Here is a 15,752-nt window from a genome sequence, read left to right as displayed (position 1 = left end):
CAGGTGAGACAAAGAAACAACCCAAAACACAACTGATGAAGATTATTAAAGCTGAAAAGCCCTGAAAACGTCTGGGAGCAAAAATAAATTATTACAAATTCAATTCTTTGAAAGACGGATTTTTTCTTTTGGCTCCTTGTTCTTCAGCTCAGGGCGGCCATCTTGTCTGACAAACATGTTTTACAGCTTCTGTTTATTTGGACTTTGGTTTCAGGTCAATTATGCAACAAAATATAATAATTATTATAAAGATGTTTTTTCCTTTTTGATCAGGAGAATGCAGATTATCAATAAATGAAGTTTATCAGAACATTTCAACAATAAGGCAGTTCAACGTGCGTTATGTCATAAAAACACGAAAATAAAGTTATAAAGTCCATAACTGAGACACAAACATAACTAGAGGAGAGCCATCATAGAAATCATCATTACTCATCCAATATGCTGGTCAGTGTTTCATTTATTATGATTTAACAGCAGCTCTGACAGGTTTCGATTTAGAGGAACTCAGTGTTTCGGCTGTTTTGCAGTTTTTGGGAAGTTTGTTCCAGATTTGTGGTGCATAGAAGCTGAATGCTGGAGTTATTTACAAAATAAAAGTTAAATGAGAACAAAGCTGTAGGACAATAAGGTTGGAATAATATGAGAATATTGTTTTAATTTTACCAGAATAAAATCATAAAATCAGGGGAATGGAGGAGTAATTTTATTAGGACTCCTTCACAAAAAATAACAAGAATTATACAAACTTTTTTCTAGTTAAAAACTTTTTCCCTCATAATTTTAAGACGTTAAAGTAAAATTGTGCCTTTATTCTGGTAATATTTTGACTATATTCTGGTCATTAAAATGGTCGTAGCCTGGTGGTGCAACTCACAGAAGGAAAGATTGAAAATGTTTTCTGTCATTTATTATTCTGCTTTTAAAAAGATTTTTATCGTGACGTCGTATCGCCCAGCCCAGTGAAATGAGAAGCCGGTAATAAAGTGACCAGAAGCTAAAATCCCTGCATGTTGATGTTTCTGCATGATGTTTATCTGAGCAGCAGTGAGTCAGTCTCACAGGAAGTGGGCGTTCGCTTGAGGCTGCATGTAAGAAAAGAAAAACGATTCCTGGAGGAAAGAATGAACATTTAATGTTACATAACGGCTCAGTATTTAGCAGCATTTTATTATTTATGTTTTCTAGGAGGAGTTCATGTCACTTATTACTAAACTCAACACCATGGGGGTCCAAAGTGTGGTCCGGGGGCCACGTTGGTCCGGGAACCATGTTTGGCCCCTGGCTGATTTTGTGGTTGACGCAGATTGAGGCTTTTTATTTTAAATTGGGTCAGACAAATTACAGACAAATTTAAATCTTATTAAAATACAAAGTATTCATCTAATAACCACATATTTTGCACCATTCTGTTTTTATTTGCAATGCAAAAACAAAATCTTACCAAGTATTTCTGGATTCTATTCCAAATATATTAATACATTTGAAATAAGTCAAAAGTAACTTACAGAAAACCTTCCAGCATGATATATGAGTTTGTTTTAAGTCAATACTTCCTTAATATTGCTGAAGATGTGAATTTACCTGTGTGGCTTTAGAGTCTCTCTCGACGATCCGCTCCTTGATCAGTTTGATCAGCGGCGTGATGTTGTAAAACTCAGCTTCCTCCAAAACACCTTCAAACCAGAAAACAGCAACATGAGCAACATGAGCAACGAGCAACATGAGAAACATGAGCAACGAGAAACATGAGAAACATGAGCAACGAGCAACATGAGAAACGAGAAACATGAGCAACGAGCAACATGAGAAACGAGAAACATGAGCAACGAGAAACATGAGCAACGAGAAACATGAGAAACGAGAAACATGAGCAACGAGAAACATGAGCAACGAGAAACATGAGCAACGAGCAACATGAGAAACGAGAAACATGAGCAACGAGAAACATGAGCAACGAGAAACATGAGCAACGAGAAACATGAGCAACGAGAAACATGAGCAACGAGCAACATGAGCAACGAGAAACATGAGCAACGAGCAACATGAGAAACGAGAAACATGAGCAACGAGCAACATGAGAAACGAGAAACATGAGCAACGAGCAACATGAGCAACGAGAAACATGAGCAACGAGCAACATGAGAAACGAGAAACATGAGCAACGAGAAACATGAGCAACATGAGCAACATGAGCAACGAGCAACATGAGCAACGAGCAACATGAGCAACGAGCAACATGAGCAACGAGCAACATGAGCAACGAGAAACATGAGCAACGAGAAACATGAGCAACGAGAAACATGAGCAACATGAGCAACGAGCAACATGAGCAACATGATGAGCAACGAGCAACATGAGCAACATGAACAGCGCTGCAACAGTCGCATTAGACCCGTCTGCGTCTCACTCAGCGGTCTGCAGCCCGAGGCTCATAAAAACTTTGGTTTAAAATTATTATGATGTTAATGTAAACATAACAAATGAAGATTTTTAGCACTGTCTCATTCTTTTTCTTATAATAGTTGCATTGAATTTTCTCTATGGAATCTAGAAATACCAATAATCACATAAATCTATTTTCTTGTCTTTGGGTTGGAAACTTTTTTTTTTTTTACATAATTTTCCACAAATAAACATTTCACTAAAAAAATGTGTCCATCCACTTTTTGCAAATGTTTACAAAATGTTTTCTTTAATTTTAAAACATGAAAAGGAAAATAAAATACAAAATGCATTTCCGATTATTTATTTATCAAAAAATTACAAGTTGCCTTTTTTTCAAGAATTCATGTTCTTTTGCATCTCTAAACAAGTTTTACTTTGGACTGTAAAGGCTGCAGATATTTACAATCTGATTAGAAAAAAAAATTATACATATATATATATATATATATATATATATATATATATATATATATATATATATACATATATATATATATATATATATATGTTCTTTAAATTGTAATATATTAAACAATCTAAACATATATTTCAACAACATTATTTATGCTGTTGAAATAATGTGTATAATACTAATATTAGCATGCTCTAACACACACGTGTCAAACTCAAGGCCCGCGGGCCACATGTGGCCCGCCATGTCATTTTATGTGGCCCCCCAGCGTTTTATAGGCCCATGACTGACTTACAATAGGTTTTGAGCACAAATTGACTACAAACTACATCTCCCATAATGCATTCCGATTGTTACCAGCCAACATTACGGCTTCTCGCCACTAGAGAGCAGCAGAGTCGCCTCAAGCTGCTTATTGATTTTCCCAGCGAATAAAACTGAGACATCGACAAGCTAACATCAAAACGTCCAAGAAAAGAAAAATCGATTTACAAGTAAGACTGTGGATGAAGATGTGTGAGTTGGTGTCAGGGCGGCAGGTCGAGCTAGATGTTATCTTGACCGACAACATAAAAAAAAAATCGGTCATGTACTATTTTTATCCGTGAAATTACAATCATTTTACATCAACTATTTAGTCGCATTTTATGCGGTTTAGTTAATATTCACCGTGAATCCAGATCCCATCACAGATTAAGCAGATAAATGCATCTACATTTTTCTCGTAGTGACAAAAACCACTGACTGAGGCCCCAATAACTTTTAATAAATTAAATTAAGCGACTTCACTTAAGTTAGCATCACTTCACCCGCTGGGGTCTGAACAACTTCCTCCTGGTTCCCATCTGCAGAAAAATCTGCGCTAATTCATCAGTCAGTTGGATCTGTCTGATCCAAACAGATCAAATGAACTCTGTGAGTGTTTTACCCTGCGGGGTCCGGTGTGAGCTTTTACCAGGATTATTTATTTATTATTTATTTATTTATTTAGCGTGGTTTCGCTTCTCCGAAACGGACAGATGTTACGTCTGCAGCTCCTCCACAGCGCCGCTCTCCTGGGTAACGAGCACCAAGAAGGCTCCATTTCTTAAAGCCGCTGGATGAGTTACTTCCAGCGGTTTCTAAGTCTTAGCAGCAGCGGAGCCGCGTCCGCAGTGGTTGAGCAGCGGACTGCGCATGTTGCAGTCTAATTAACTTTTGCGTCGTCATTTATTTCCTCCAGATAAACTACCGGCTCCTCAAATGGATTAACACAACGTTGCATTCTCTTTAGTTTTCTCTGGTCTGTAATGGAGACTTGAATTTAACGCGCCATTTCAACCAAGGGTTTGTAATGCGCTTCCTAACCATTTTTTATTTGTAAGTATTGATTTTATTTTTTAGCCAAGGCTCTGTCTCTGCTAATGACATCTTCGATACATTTTTTGATCCCAGGCTTAATTTATGGACTGAACAGACAGAAACAGTTACCATCATACATTTTGACCTGTTGATTTTATTTTTGAACCTTTTTTTTATTGTAAAATGTTGATTTTATTTTTGAACCATTTTTTTATTGTAAAGTGTTGCTTTTATTTTTGAACCATTTGTTAATTTTAAAGTGTTGATTTTATTTTTGAACCATTTTTTTTATTGTAAAGTGTTGATGTTATTGTAACCTTATTTATTTTGAAGTGTTGATTTTATTTTTGAACCTTTTTTTATTGTAAAGTGTTGGTTTTATTTTTGAACCATTTTTTATTGTAAGGTGTTGATTTTATTTTTGAACCATTTTTTTATTGTAAAGTGTTACTTTTATTTTTGAACCATTTGTTAATTTTAAAGTGTTGCTTTTATTTTTGAACCATTTGTTAATTTTAAAGTGTTGATTTTATTTTTGAACCATTTTTTTTAAATTGTAAAGTGTTGATGTTATTGTAACCTTATTTATTTTGAAGTGTTGATTGTCTGAAAGACCTTACACATGAATTGCCCCATACGGGGTTTGAACCGATGACCTTAGGATTACCAGCACCGTGCTCTAACCTGCTGAGCTAACTCACCTACCTTACAAACTGTTGGGTTTCCATGGATTTAAGAAGAACTTACATGATCTTACCACAATGAAGATTTGATAAAAGTGCTTATATTCTAATGTTTTTCAAAACAACATACATAATATTTTATTTTCCAGAGATTTTGTATTTTGAAGTGTTGATATTATTTTTGAACCATTTTTTTTTTTTTTTCAATATATTTTATTGAATTTTCTCGTTTTTGACATAACAAATTTACACACAACAAACTTAACATTACAACATGCACCCATTCACTCCCACACTCACTCTTCAAACCTGCATTTGTTTGGTTCCAAAAATATCAAAAACCTTTTAGATTAACTTAGAGAAAAGAGAAAGAAAAACAACAGAACAACATATGAATAGAAACTGTAGACAAGACATCCATTAATAAGTTCCACCTTCAGTACCTATGGTCTTCATATATGGCTCCCAGAGAGTCTCAAAATCCCGTTGTTTGCCCTTGGCGATGTATGTTAGCTTTTCCAGTCCGAGCGAATTTGCAATTTCCTTCTTCCAGAGTCCGAGGGAGGGTGCGTCCATGCCTCTCCAGCATAATGCTATAGATCTTCTGGCTTGAAGAAGTCCATAGTCTATCAATTTGGTTTTCCTCTGTGATTGTTTAAATTCCACTGGGTATATTCCTAGAACACAGATTTTAACCTGTAATGGAATTTTTAGCTTAAACAATTCAGATAGACACCCAATAACATCCCTCCAGAACCTCTGAATTTTAGGACATTCCCACAAACAATGGAGAAGAGTTCCTTTTTCAAACAAACATTTAGGGCAAGTATCTGGAATATCACTGGACATATGATGAAGCTTAACTGGTGTTATATAGGTTCTCATAAGCCATTTATATTGCAAAAGTTTAAATCGTGTGTTTATCGTTTGTTTTTGTGCTTTTAAACAGGCCTGATTCCAGTCTTCCTCATCTATATCTTCGAAAGTATCTCGCCTCCAAGCATCTAACTTAACTATTGCTGAATCTTTAGAGGAAAGCATTAACAAATTATAGAACTCAGAGAGAAGACCTTTCCCTTTTGAATCTCCAACACACACCTCTTCTATTTTTGTTAAGGGTGGAATGTCAACTATTTGTTTCAGTTTTGATGACATAAAGTTTTTCAATTGCAAGTATTTAAAAAAATGTTTCGGAGGTATTAAATACTTCTTACATAGCTGATCAAAAGTAAGTAACTTGCCATCAACATATAGATCTTTAATTTTCTGAATGCCTTTGGTTTTCCATAATTTAAATCCTCCATCATTTTTTCCTGGGATGAACTTTTCATTACCCCAAATTGGGGTAAATTGTGATAGCTCTGGACGCTCACCTACATGTTTGTGTGCTGCATGCCAGTTTATAATCGTATTTTTTAAAAAGGGGTTTTTTGTGGTCTTTTTTAATGTCTTTAGGTCCGAAGAATATAGGAAGGTATTTAAGGGGAAATCTGGAACAGATTGCTGTTCAATATCTACCCAGGCTGGAGGTGTCGTTGGGCAAAAGTAATGGGTAGCTGATGTTAGTTGGGCGGCCATATAATACCATCTGAGATTAGGGACTTGAAGTCCACCTCTTTCATAGGGCAGATAGAGTAGTTTTAAACGGAGTCTTGCTTTTCTATTACTCCAAATAAATTGATTAAATAGTTTGTCCAGACTGTCATAAAATGAATCTGACAGCGGCAATGGAAGTGTTTGAAAATAATATAAAAATTTGGGCAAGATTGTCATTTTTAATAAATTTATTCTACCTATCATAGATATAGGCAGGTTTGACCATCTATTTAGCATTTCTGTGACTTTTTCCACAAGGGGATTATAATTTGTTGCGCTTATTTCATTAAGAGACGGGGTGACCTTAATGCCCAAGTATGTAAAACCTTTTGTTGTTGTTTTAAATGGAGTATTCACAATAGGACTTCTCCTTTCTTTTTCATTAAGAAACATTAACTCTGATTTCGAATTATTAATTGTATAGCCTGAAAATTCACCAAATTCTTTTATTAGATGTAATAATTTAGGAATACTGATCTTCAGATTACTCATGAAAAATATAATATCATCAGCAAACAGGGAAATGAGATGATCTCTTCCTCCGATTCTAATACCAGATATTCCTGTATTTGCTCTAACAGCCATTGCCAGAGGTTCTATTGCCAATACAAAAAGTAGAGGTGACAGGGGGCAGCCCTGTCTAGTTGACCGTTGTAAATTAAAAGGTTTTGACATGTTGTTATTAGTTAAAACTTGTGCTATGGGATCAGTATATAATAGTCTTATCCATTTTATAAAGGTTTCACCCAATCCATATTTAGGGAGCACTTCAAACAGATAATCCCACTCTATTCTATCAAAAGCTTGACGTGCGTCTAATGATAACATTGCTGTGTCCTTACAATTATGTTTTTCATGCAATACATTAAGAACCCGTCTTATATTATGATAGCCTTGTCTTGTTTTAATAAATCCTTGTTGGTCATCTATTATTAAACTGGGAAGGTACTTATCTAATCTCCTAGAGAGGGCTTTACACAAAATCTTTGTATCACATCCCATAAGACTGATTCCTCTATAAGAGGAGCATTCAGTGGAGGGTTTGTCTGGTTTTAGCAAGAGAATTATTGTAGCCAACCTCAGTGACTCTGGGAGTATTCCAGCTTCATATGATTCCTCATACATGTTGAGAAGTGGTAGGATTAATTTATTTTTAAATGTTTTATAAAATTCTATTGGAAGTCCATCAGGACCTGGGGTTTTACCACTATTCATGTTGTCTATTGCTTCAGATAGATCTTCTATTGTTAAAGGACTATCGAGAATTGTTTTCTCCTCCTCTAAAAGGGTTTTGAATTGTAATTGATTAAGAAACGCAGCTTGTGTGTCTTGGTTTCCAGAATATTCAGACTTATACAAGTCTTTGTAGAATTCTCTAAAATTTTCATTTATTTCTGAAGGGTCTGTGGTTAAAATGTCCGATTTGGATTTTATGCTGTTGATAGTTCTTTCCGCTTGCATCTGTTTTATCCTCCAAGCCAATAATTTACCAGCCTTTTCTCCTTGATCATAAAATGTTTGCTTAGTCCACATTAATTTTTTTGCCACTTTCTCTGATGTCAATTTATCATATCTGATTCTTAAAACATTCAATTTGTGCAATTTTGTCTGATCATTGCTCTGATAGACTTCTGCTTCACTGGATTTAATTTGTCTCTCTAATAATTTTAATTCTTGGTTATATTGTTTATTTTTATTACTGCTATAACTGATAATTTCTCCTCTAATATAAGCTTTAAAAGCTTCCCATCTAATACTAGCCGTTGTTTCATCTTTATTCATTTCAAAATACTGGTCAATGCAAGTTTCTATAAATGTAACAAATTTTGAGTCTTTTAGCAAGATTGTCTGCATCCTCCATCGTTTCATCCCTTGGTCAGTCTTATTTACTTTAATTTCCAAGGACATTGCAGCATGATCACTAATTACAATACTATTGTACCAGCAGTTCTCCACGTAAGGCAGTAACTCCGCGGAGATAAGAAAATAATCAATACGCGAATGGGATTGGTGTGAGCTTGAATAACATGAAAATTCTTTATTAGTTGGGTTTCTTGTTCGCCATACTTCATTTATTCTTAAATCTTTTATATAATTAAGGAGTATTTTCCTGGTTTGTGAATGACTGGTATCAATTTGAGTAGATTTATCCAGGCTTGGGTTAAGGGTACAATTAAAGTCCCCTCCTATAATATAAAATCCCTCCAAGGTTGACAAGGTTAAGAATAAATTTTCATAAAAAGATGGATTATCATTATTTGGTCCATAAATATTTATCAAATTTAGTTTTAATGTTGAAATATGTCCCTGCACAATAATATATCTCCCATATGGGTCTTTAATTGTCCTTGTAACTTGAAATGTTATTGACTTATGTATAAGAATAATAACTCCTCTGGCATGACTGGTAAAGGAAGAGTGGTATACCTGGCCCTGCCATCTTTTAGTTATCCAATGTATTTCTGAGTCAGTCAAATGAGATTCTTGTAAAAAAAATATTTTAGATTTCAAATGTTTTAGTCGGTCTAATACTTGTTTCAATTTAGTTAGTTTTCGTATTCCTCTGACATTCCAGCTTGTAATTTTGATATTTAAACCATTTCCTTTAGGTATTTTTTCCATATCAGGTTAATTTACTGTTATACTAAAATAAAGTAAGCAAAAATAGTGCAGAAAATGCAGGTTTGCACATACATTCACACATTCAACCATACAAGACACAGAACTAGTCCTGAACAATCCCCAAAAGAACTTTTGCATTTCTTTATCTGAAATGCCTCCCCCTCCCCTTGAACCCAGTTTCTGGAGGACGTTGATCCACATTACTGAGGAGCAACTAGTCAACATGACATCACCAAAGACCTCCACAGCAGACAGTGTCTCCCTATAAAATAATACCATTAACCCTTGATAGAACGGTAATAACTTGCTTAATGCTTAACTTTTAGCATTAATGCCAAAACAGTTCAAATTAGACTTCGAATATGTGAGCACATAAGAGCAGTCGGCTATGTTTATATTAACTTCCCATTAACTTAGTCCGCATCCTGATTATGATCAGGTTGTTGAGAAACAGCCACATAAAATGTCTTATCAGTTCTTAACCACGACTCACTGATCAGAGGCATCCGCTGTGTTTATTTTGGAAGAGTCTTGTAAAATGTTTCAGCTTCTTGAGGAGTTGAGAAGAGATGAATCTTTCCGCCGTGGAGAACTCGAAGTTTGCAGGGGTTGTGTTGGAATCCGCGGAATGCACCGATGTCGACAAACAGCTTCACTACCGGGTGGAACCCGCGTCTGATCCGTACGGTCTCCGCCGATAGGTCCTGTGCAAACGTGATTTTGGCTCCGTCTTGCATAATATCTCTTTTCCTTGCCTCTCGGTACACAAATTCCTTCTCCGGGAACTTTAAGAAGCGAATCAGGACCGCTCTGCCCTGGTTTGGTTTCCCGGAGGCTGGTGTGCGGTGAACCCGTTCCAGTGTGAATGTCTTGTCCGGTGCGAGTTCCAGCCACCTCGGTAGCATGTTGCTAATAAAGTCGAAAAGCGACTGTCTTCCTTCTGCTCCTTCTCGGAGGCCAAGGACCCGCAGGTTCTTTCGCCTTCCTCGGTTCTCCAGGTCATCTGTTTTGGCCTCAAGGAGTTGGATTCGTTTCATAGCTGCAGTCAACGATGTTTCTGCTTTTTCAAGCGAGCCTTCTACTTCAGCAATGCGAGCCTCAGCCTCTTCCATATGAGCCGCCTGGTTTAATAGGTCCTGTTTAACCTCAGACACTTTAGCCTCCAGTGCAGTCATAGCGCCTGCCATTCCAGTCAGTCTTTCGTCTATACTATCCAGCTTAACTCCAAAGTCCGACCGGAGTGACTTTAGCTCCTCCAGCACTTCAGCTATGCTAGCCATGTTAGCTTCTTCACCGCACGTTGAACTCGGTGCTGTTTTGGTGGTTGTCTTGCGTCTTTTTGAGAAAATGTCGCACTGTTTCACAGACGAAGCTTTAGACATATCAGTGTCGTATCTTTTGAGCCTTCTTTACTGCTCTTGCAAGGGTTTTAAGAGAAAATTCGGAACACCGTCCTTGGAGCTGTTCAATGTGCTGCCATCTCGATCTCGGTCACGTGACCCCCCCTTTTGAACCATTTTTAATTTTCAAGTGATTGTATTTCAGAGATATTTTTTATTTTAATGTGTTAATTTTATTTTTGAAACATCTTTTATTTGTAAGTATTGATTTTATTTTTTAGCCATTTAACCAAGTCTCTGTAGAACCATTTGTCTCTGCTAATGACATCTTTAATACATTTCTTTGATCCCAGGCTTAGTTTATGGACTGTAATGTGAAATTAGGCACAATTATAAGTCTGACAGTTTGTTCACCAAGTTACTGTGCTCTCTGAGAGGATCTGTAAGTATCTGACATTGTTCCATGCCCATTGTTGACGTTAGTCTCTAACAAAATGTGGATCATCTACCAGGAACACTGTAAAGAGCCTGAGTTTCTGTAGTGTAGTGGTTATCATGTTGGCTTTACATGCAAAAGGTTTCTGGTTCGAAACCAGACAGAAACAGATTTTGCATGTTCTATTCATCACAGGTGTTTACTAAAGGTCAACAAGGGCTCTGTGGTGTCATGGTCTGTACTCTGAATCCAGGCATCCGAGTGCAAACCTCAGTTAAAATTTTCATGAATTGCATCTCACACCATCAACTTTGGAACCTCAAACTGAATCATAACAGAGAAGTTCAGTTCCTGTAGTGCAGTGGTTATCACGTTTGCTTTACACGCAAAAGGTCTCCGGTTCAAAACCAGACAGAAACAGATTTTGTAGGCTATGCATCTCTTGGGGTGCAGTGAGACATCCATGGAAACTCAAATGTAATATTTAAAACTTCAATACATAAAATCAGTTATTTAACAATATGAGGTGTTTAATTTATTTTTAACATTGTATTTTTATACATTTATGCTGGGGTGCCCAAGTCTAGTTTTCCAGAACTATTGCAACTTCAGATGCATTCCTACAGAACTGAATGAGGGAAGTCAACCTTTTGTCTGGGGTGTTTTAGCAGGGATGCACTCCTGATTTGTACCGTCAATGTGGCCCGTTGAGGGGGGCCAATATGCTGAAGTGGCCCTCTGTGAAATTGAGTTTGACACCCCTGCTGTAGAGGCTTATAATGAATCAGTGGTCCAGGTGTGTTAGAGAAGGAACCATCTAAAGCTGCAGATGGTAGCTCTGGAAAACTAGACTTGGGCAGCCCCAGCATTAATGTATAAAAATACAGGTGCTGGTCATAAAATTAGAATATTGTGATAAAGTTCATTATTTTCCATAATGTCATGATAAAAATTAAATTGTCATATATTTTAGATTCATTGCACACCAACTGAAATATTTCAGGTCTTTTATTGTTTTAATTTTGATGATTTTGGCAAACAGCTCATGAAAACCCAAAATCCCTGTCTCAAAAAATTAGAATATTATGAAAAGGTTCTCTGAACGAGCAATAAAAATAATCATCTGAATCAACAAAGTAACTCTAAACACCTGAAAAAGATTCCTGAAGCCTTTAAAAACTCCCAGCCTGGTTCATTACTCAAAACCGCAATCATGGGTCAGATTGCTGACCTGACTGCTGTCCAGAAGGCCATCACTGACATCCTCAAGCAAGAGGGTGAGAAACGGAAAGAAATTTCTGAACGAATCGGCTGTTTGCAGAGTGTTATATCAAGGCACCTCAGTGGGAAGTCAGTAGGAAGGAAAAAGTGTGGCAGAAAACGCTGCACAACGAGAAGAGGTGACCGGACTCTGAGGAAGATTGTGGAGAAGGGCCGATTCCAGACCAAATTAAATTTTCATCTCCATAAAACTTTTCAGCAGATGGAAGCATGAAGTGCTCCAAAATCTTCTGATAGCTGCTGCATTGATCCTGCCCTTGATAAAACCCAGTGGACCAACACCAGCAGCTGACATGGCACCCAGACCATCACTGACTGTGGGTACTTGACACTGGACTTCTGGCATTTTGGCATTTCCTTCTCCCCAGTCTTCCTCCAGAGTCTGGCACTTTGATTTCCGAATGACATGCAAAGTTTGCTTTCATCCGAAAAAAGTACTTTGGACCACTGAACAACAGTGGTCCAAAGTGCTGCTTCTCTGTAGCCCAGGTCAGGCGCTTCTGCCGCTGTTTCTGGTTCAAAAGTGGCTTGACCTTTGACCTGGGGAATGCGGCACCTGTAGCCCATTTCCTGCACACGCCTGTGCACAATGGCTCTGGATGTTTCTACTCCAGACTCAGTCCACTGCTTCCCCCAAGGTCTGGAATCGGCCCTTCTCCACAATCTTCCTCAGGGTCCGGTCACCTCTTCTCGTTGTGCAGCGTTTTCTGACACACTTTTTCCTTCCTACTGACTTCCCACTGAGGTGCCTTGATATAACACTCTGCAAACAGCCGATTCGTTCAGAAATTTCTTTCCGTTTCTCACCCTCTTGCTTGAGGATGTCAGTGATGGCCTTCTGGACAGCAGTCAGGTCAGCAGTCTGACCCATGATTGCAGTTTTGAGTAACGAACCAGGCTGGGAGTTTTTAAAGGCCTCAGGAATCTTTTTCAGGTGTTTAGAGTTACTTTGTTGATTCAGATGATTATTTTTATTGCTCGTTCAGAGAACCTTTTCATAATATTCTAATTTTTTGAGACAGGGATTTTGGGTTTTCATGAGCTGTTTGCCAAAATCATCAAAATTAAAACAATAAAAGACCTGAAATATTTCAGTTGGTGTGCAATGAATCTAAAATATGACAATTTAATTTTTATCATGACATTATGGAAAATAATGAACTTTATCACAATATTCTAATTTTATGACCAGCACCTGTACAATGTTAAAAATAAATTAAACACCTCATATTGTTAAATAACTGATTTTATGTATTGAAGTTTTAAATATTACATTTGAGTTTCCATGGATGTAAAATTACTGCTCAGTTTAAAAATTACAATATTTAAATCAGTGTTTAAAGGTGAGCAAACAAATAATAAAAACAAGTCACATGGGCAGACATTATAGACTTTACACAAAGATTTAGTCTCAGAGGCAACTGAAATCAATCAATTAAAAAAATCCTTTCTGAATATCATCTCATGGTCTCTGGACTAAATGCGTCTTTCTGACCGGAGCTGACAGCGTGTTGAAGAGTTATGGACCGGACGCTTTGGAGCGTCTGGTTAGGAAGCGCCTTACAAGCCTTTGGTTGAAATGTAGTTTGTAGTCAATTCATGCTAAAAACCTATTTTAAGTCAATCATTGGCCTATAAAATGCTGGGGGGCCACAGGCCTTGAGTTTGACACATGCATTACGCCACAGAACTGCCAATTGGTAATTGAAGTAAAGTAGCTTCGATTTCAAAGAAGCCGACATTGAAGTCGATTGGCAAATGAACCATCACCAAAGAGGAAGGCTCTTGTCTCACTGCACCCCAAGAGATGCAGAACCTACAAAAACCATTTCTGTCTGGTTTTGAACCAGAGACCTTTTGCGTGTAAAGCAAACGTGATAACCACTACACTACAGGAACTGAACTTCTCTGCTATGATTCAGTTTGAGGTTCCAAAGTTGATGATGTGAGATGCAATGCATGAAAATTTTAACTGAGGCTTGCACTCGGATGCCTGGATTCAGAGTACAGACCATGACACCACAGAACCTTGTTGACCTTTAGTAAACACCTGTGATGAATAGAACATGCAAAATCTGTTTCTGTCTGGTTTCGAACCAGAGACCTTTTGCATGTAAAGCCAACATGATAACCACTACACTACAGAAACTCATGGTCTTTGCAGTGTTCCTGGTAGATGATCCACATTTTGTTAGAGACTAACGTCAACAATGGGCATGGAACAATGTCAAATACTTACAGATCCTCTCAGAGAGCACAGTAACTTGGTGAACAAACTGTCAGACTTATACTTGTGCCTAATTTCACATTACAGTCCATAAACTAAGCCTGGGATCAAAGAAATGTATTAAAGATGTCATTAGCAGAGACAAATGGTTCTACAGAGACTTGGCTAAATGGCTAAAAAATAAATTCAATACTTACAAATAAAAGATGGTTCAAAAATAAAATTAAGACATTAAAGAAAAAAAATATCTCTGAAATACAATCACTTGAAAATTAAAAATGGTTCAAAAATAATATCAACACTTCAAAATACAAAATCTCTGGAAAATAAAATATTATGTATGTTGTTTTGAAAAACATTAGAATATAAGCACTTTTATCAAATCTCCATTGTGGTGAGATCATGTCAGTTCTTCTTAAATCCATGGAAACCCAACAGTTTGTAAGGTAGGTGAGTTAGCTCAGCAGGTTAGAGCACCGTGCTGGTAATGCTGAGGTTGTCGGTTCAAACCCCGTATGGGGCAATTCATGTGTAAGGTCTTTCAGACAATCAACACTTCAAAATAAATAAGGTTACAATAATAACATCAACTCTTTACAATTTAAAAAAATGGTTCAAAAATAAAATCAACACTTTAAAATTAACAAATGGTTCAAAAATAAAAACACTTTACAATAAAAAATGGTTCAAAAATAAAACCAACACTTTACAATAAAAAAAATGGTTCAAAAATAAAATCAACACTTTACAATAAAAAAAGGTTCAAAAATAAAATCAACACTTTAAAATAAATGGTTCAAAAATCAAATCAACATTTTACAATAAAAAAAAGGTTCAAAAATAAAATCAACAGGTCAAAATGTATGATGGTAACTGTTTCTGTCTGTTCAGTCCATAAATTAAGCCTGGGATCAAAAAATGTATCGAAGATGTCATTAGCAGAGACAGAGCCTTGGCTAAAAAATAAAATCAATACTTACAAATAAAAAATGGTTAGGAAGCGCATTACAAACCCTTGGTTGAAATGGCGCGTTAAATTCAAGTCTCCATTACAGACCAGAGAAAACTAAAGAGAATGCAACGTTGTGTTAATCCATTTGAGGAGCCGGTAGTTTATCTGGAGGAAATAAATGACGACGCAAAAGTTAATTAGACTGCAACATGCGCAGTCCGCTGCTCAACCACTGCGGACGCGGCTCCGCTGCTGCTAAGACTTAGAAACCGCTGGAAGTAACTCATCCAGCGGCTTTAAGAAATGGAGCCTTCTTGGTGCTCGTTACCCAGGAGAGCGGCGCTGTGGAGGAGCTGCAGACGTAACATCTGTCCGTTTCGGAGAAGCGAAACCACGCTAAATAAATAAATAAAT

The 15,752-nt window shown here is 36.9% G+C and overlaps 1 protein-coding gene across 4 annotated transcripts in view; it reads right to left on the bottom strand.

Moving 5' to 3' along the window:
• Positions 1-15,752, bottom strand: part of kctd17 (potassium channel tetramerization domain containing 17) — a 41,305-nt gene that overhangs the window by 11,432 nt on the left and 14,121 nt on the right. For all 4 annotated transcript variants that reach the window (XM_088016314.1, XM_088016315.1, XM_088016316.1 and 1 more), the window contains exon 3: positions 1,585-1,676. In XM_088016314.1, coding sequence (XP_087872440.1) covers positions 1,585-1,676 — 92 coding nt within the window. The remainder of the gene's footprint in view (positions 1-1,584; positions 1,677-15,752) is intronic.

The sequence above is a fragment of the Poecilia mexicana genome, unplaced genomic scaffold, assembly GCF_051168715.1.
Source record: "Poecilia mexicana isolate PSO_F unplaced genomic scaffold, ASM5116871v1 scaffold_19, whole genome shotgun sequence".
Taxonomy (NCBI): domain Eukaryota; kingdom Metazoa; phylum Chordata; class Actinopteri; order Cyprinodontiformes; family Poeciliidae; genus Poecilia; species Poecilia mexicana.
This window is presented reverse-complemented; position numbering and strand designations above follow the sequence as displayed.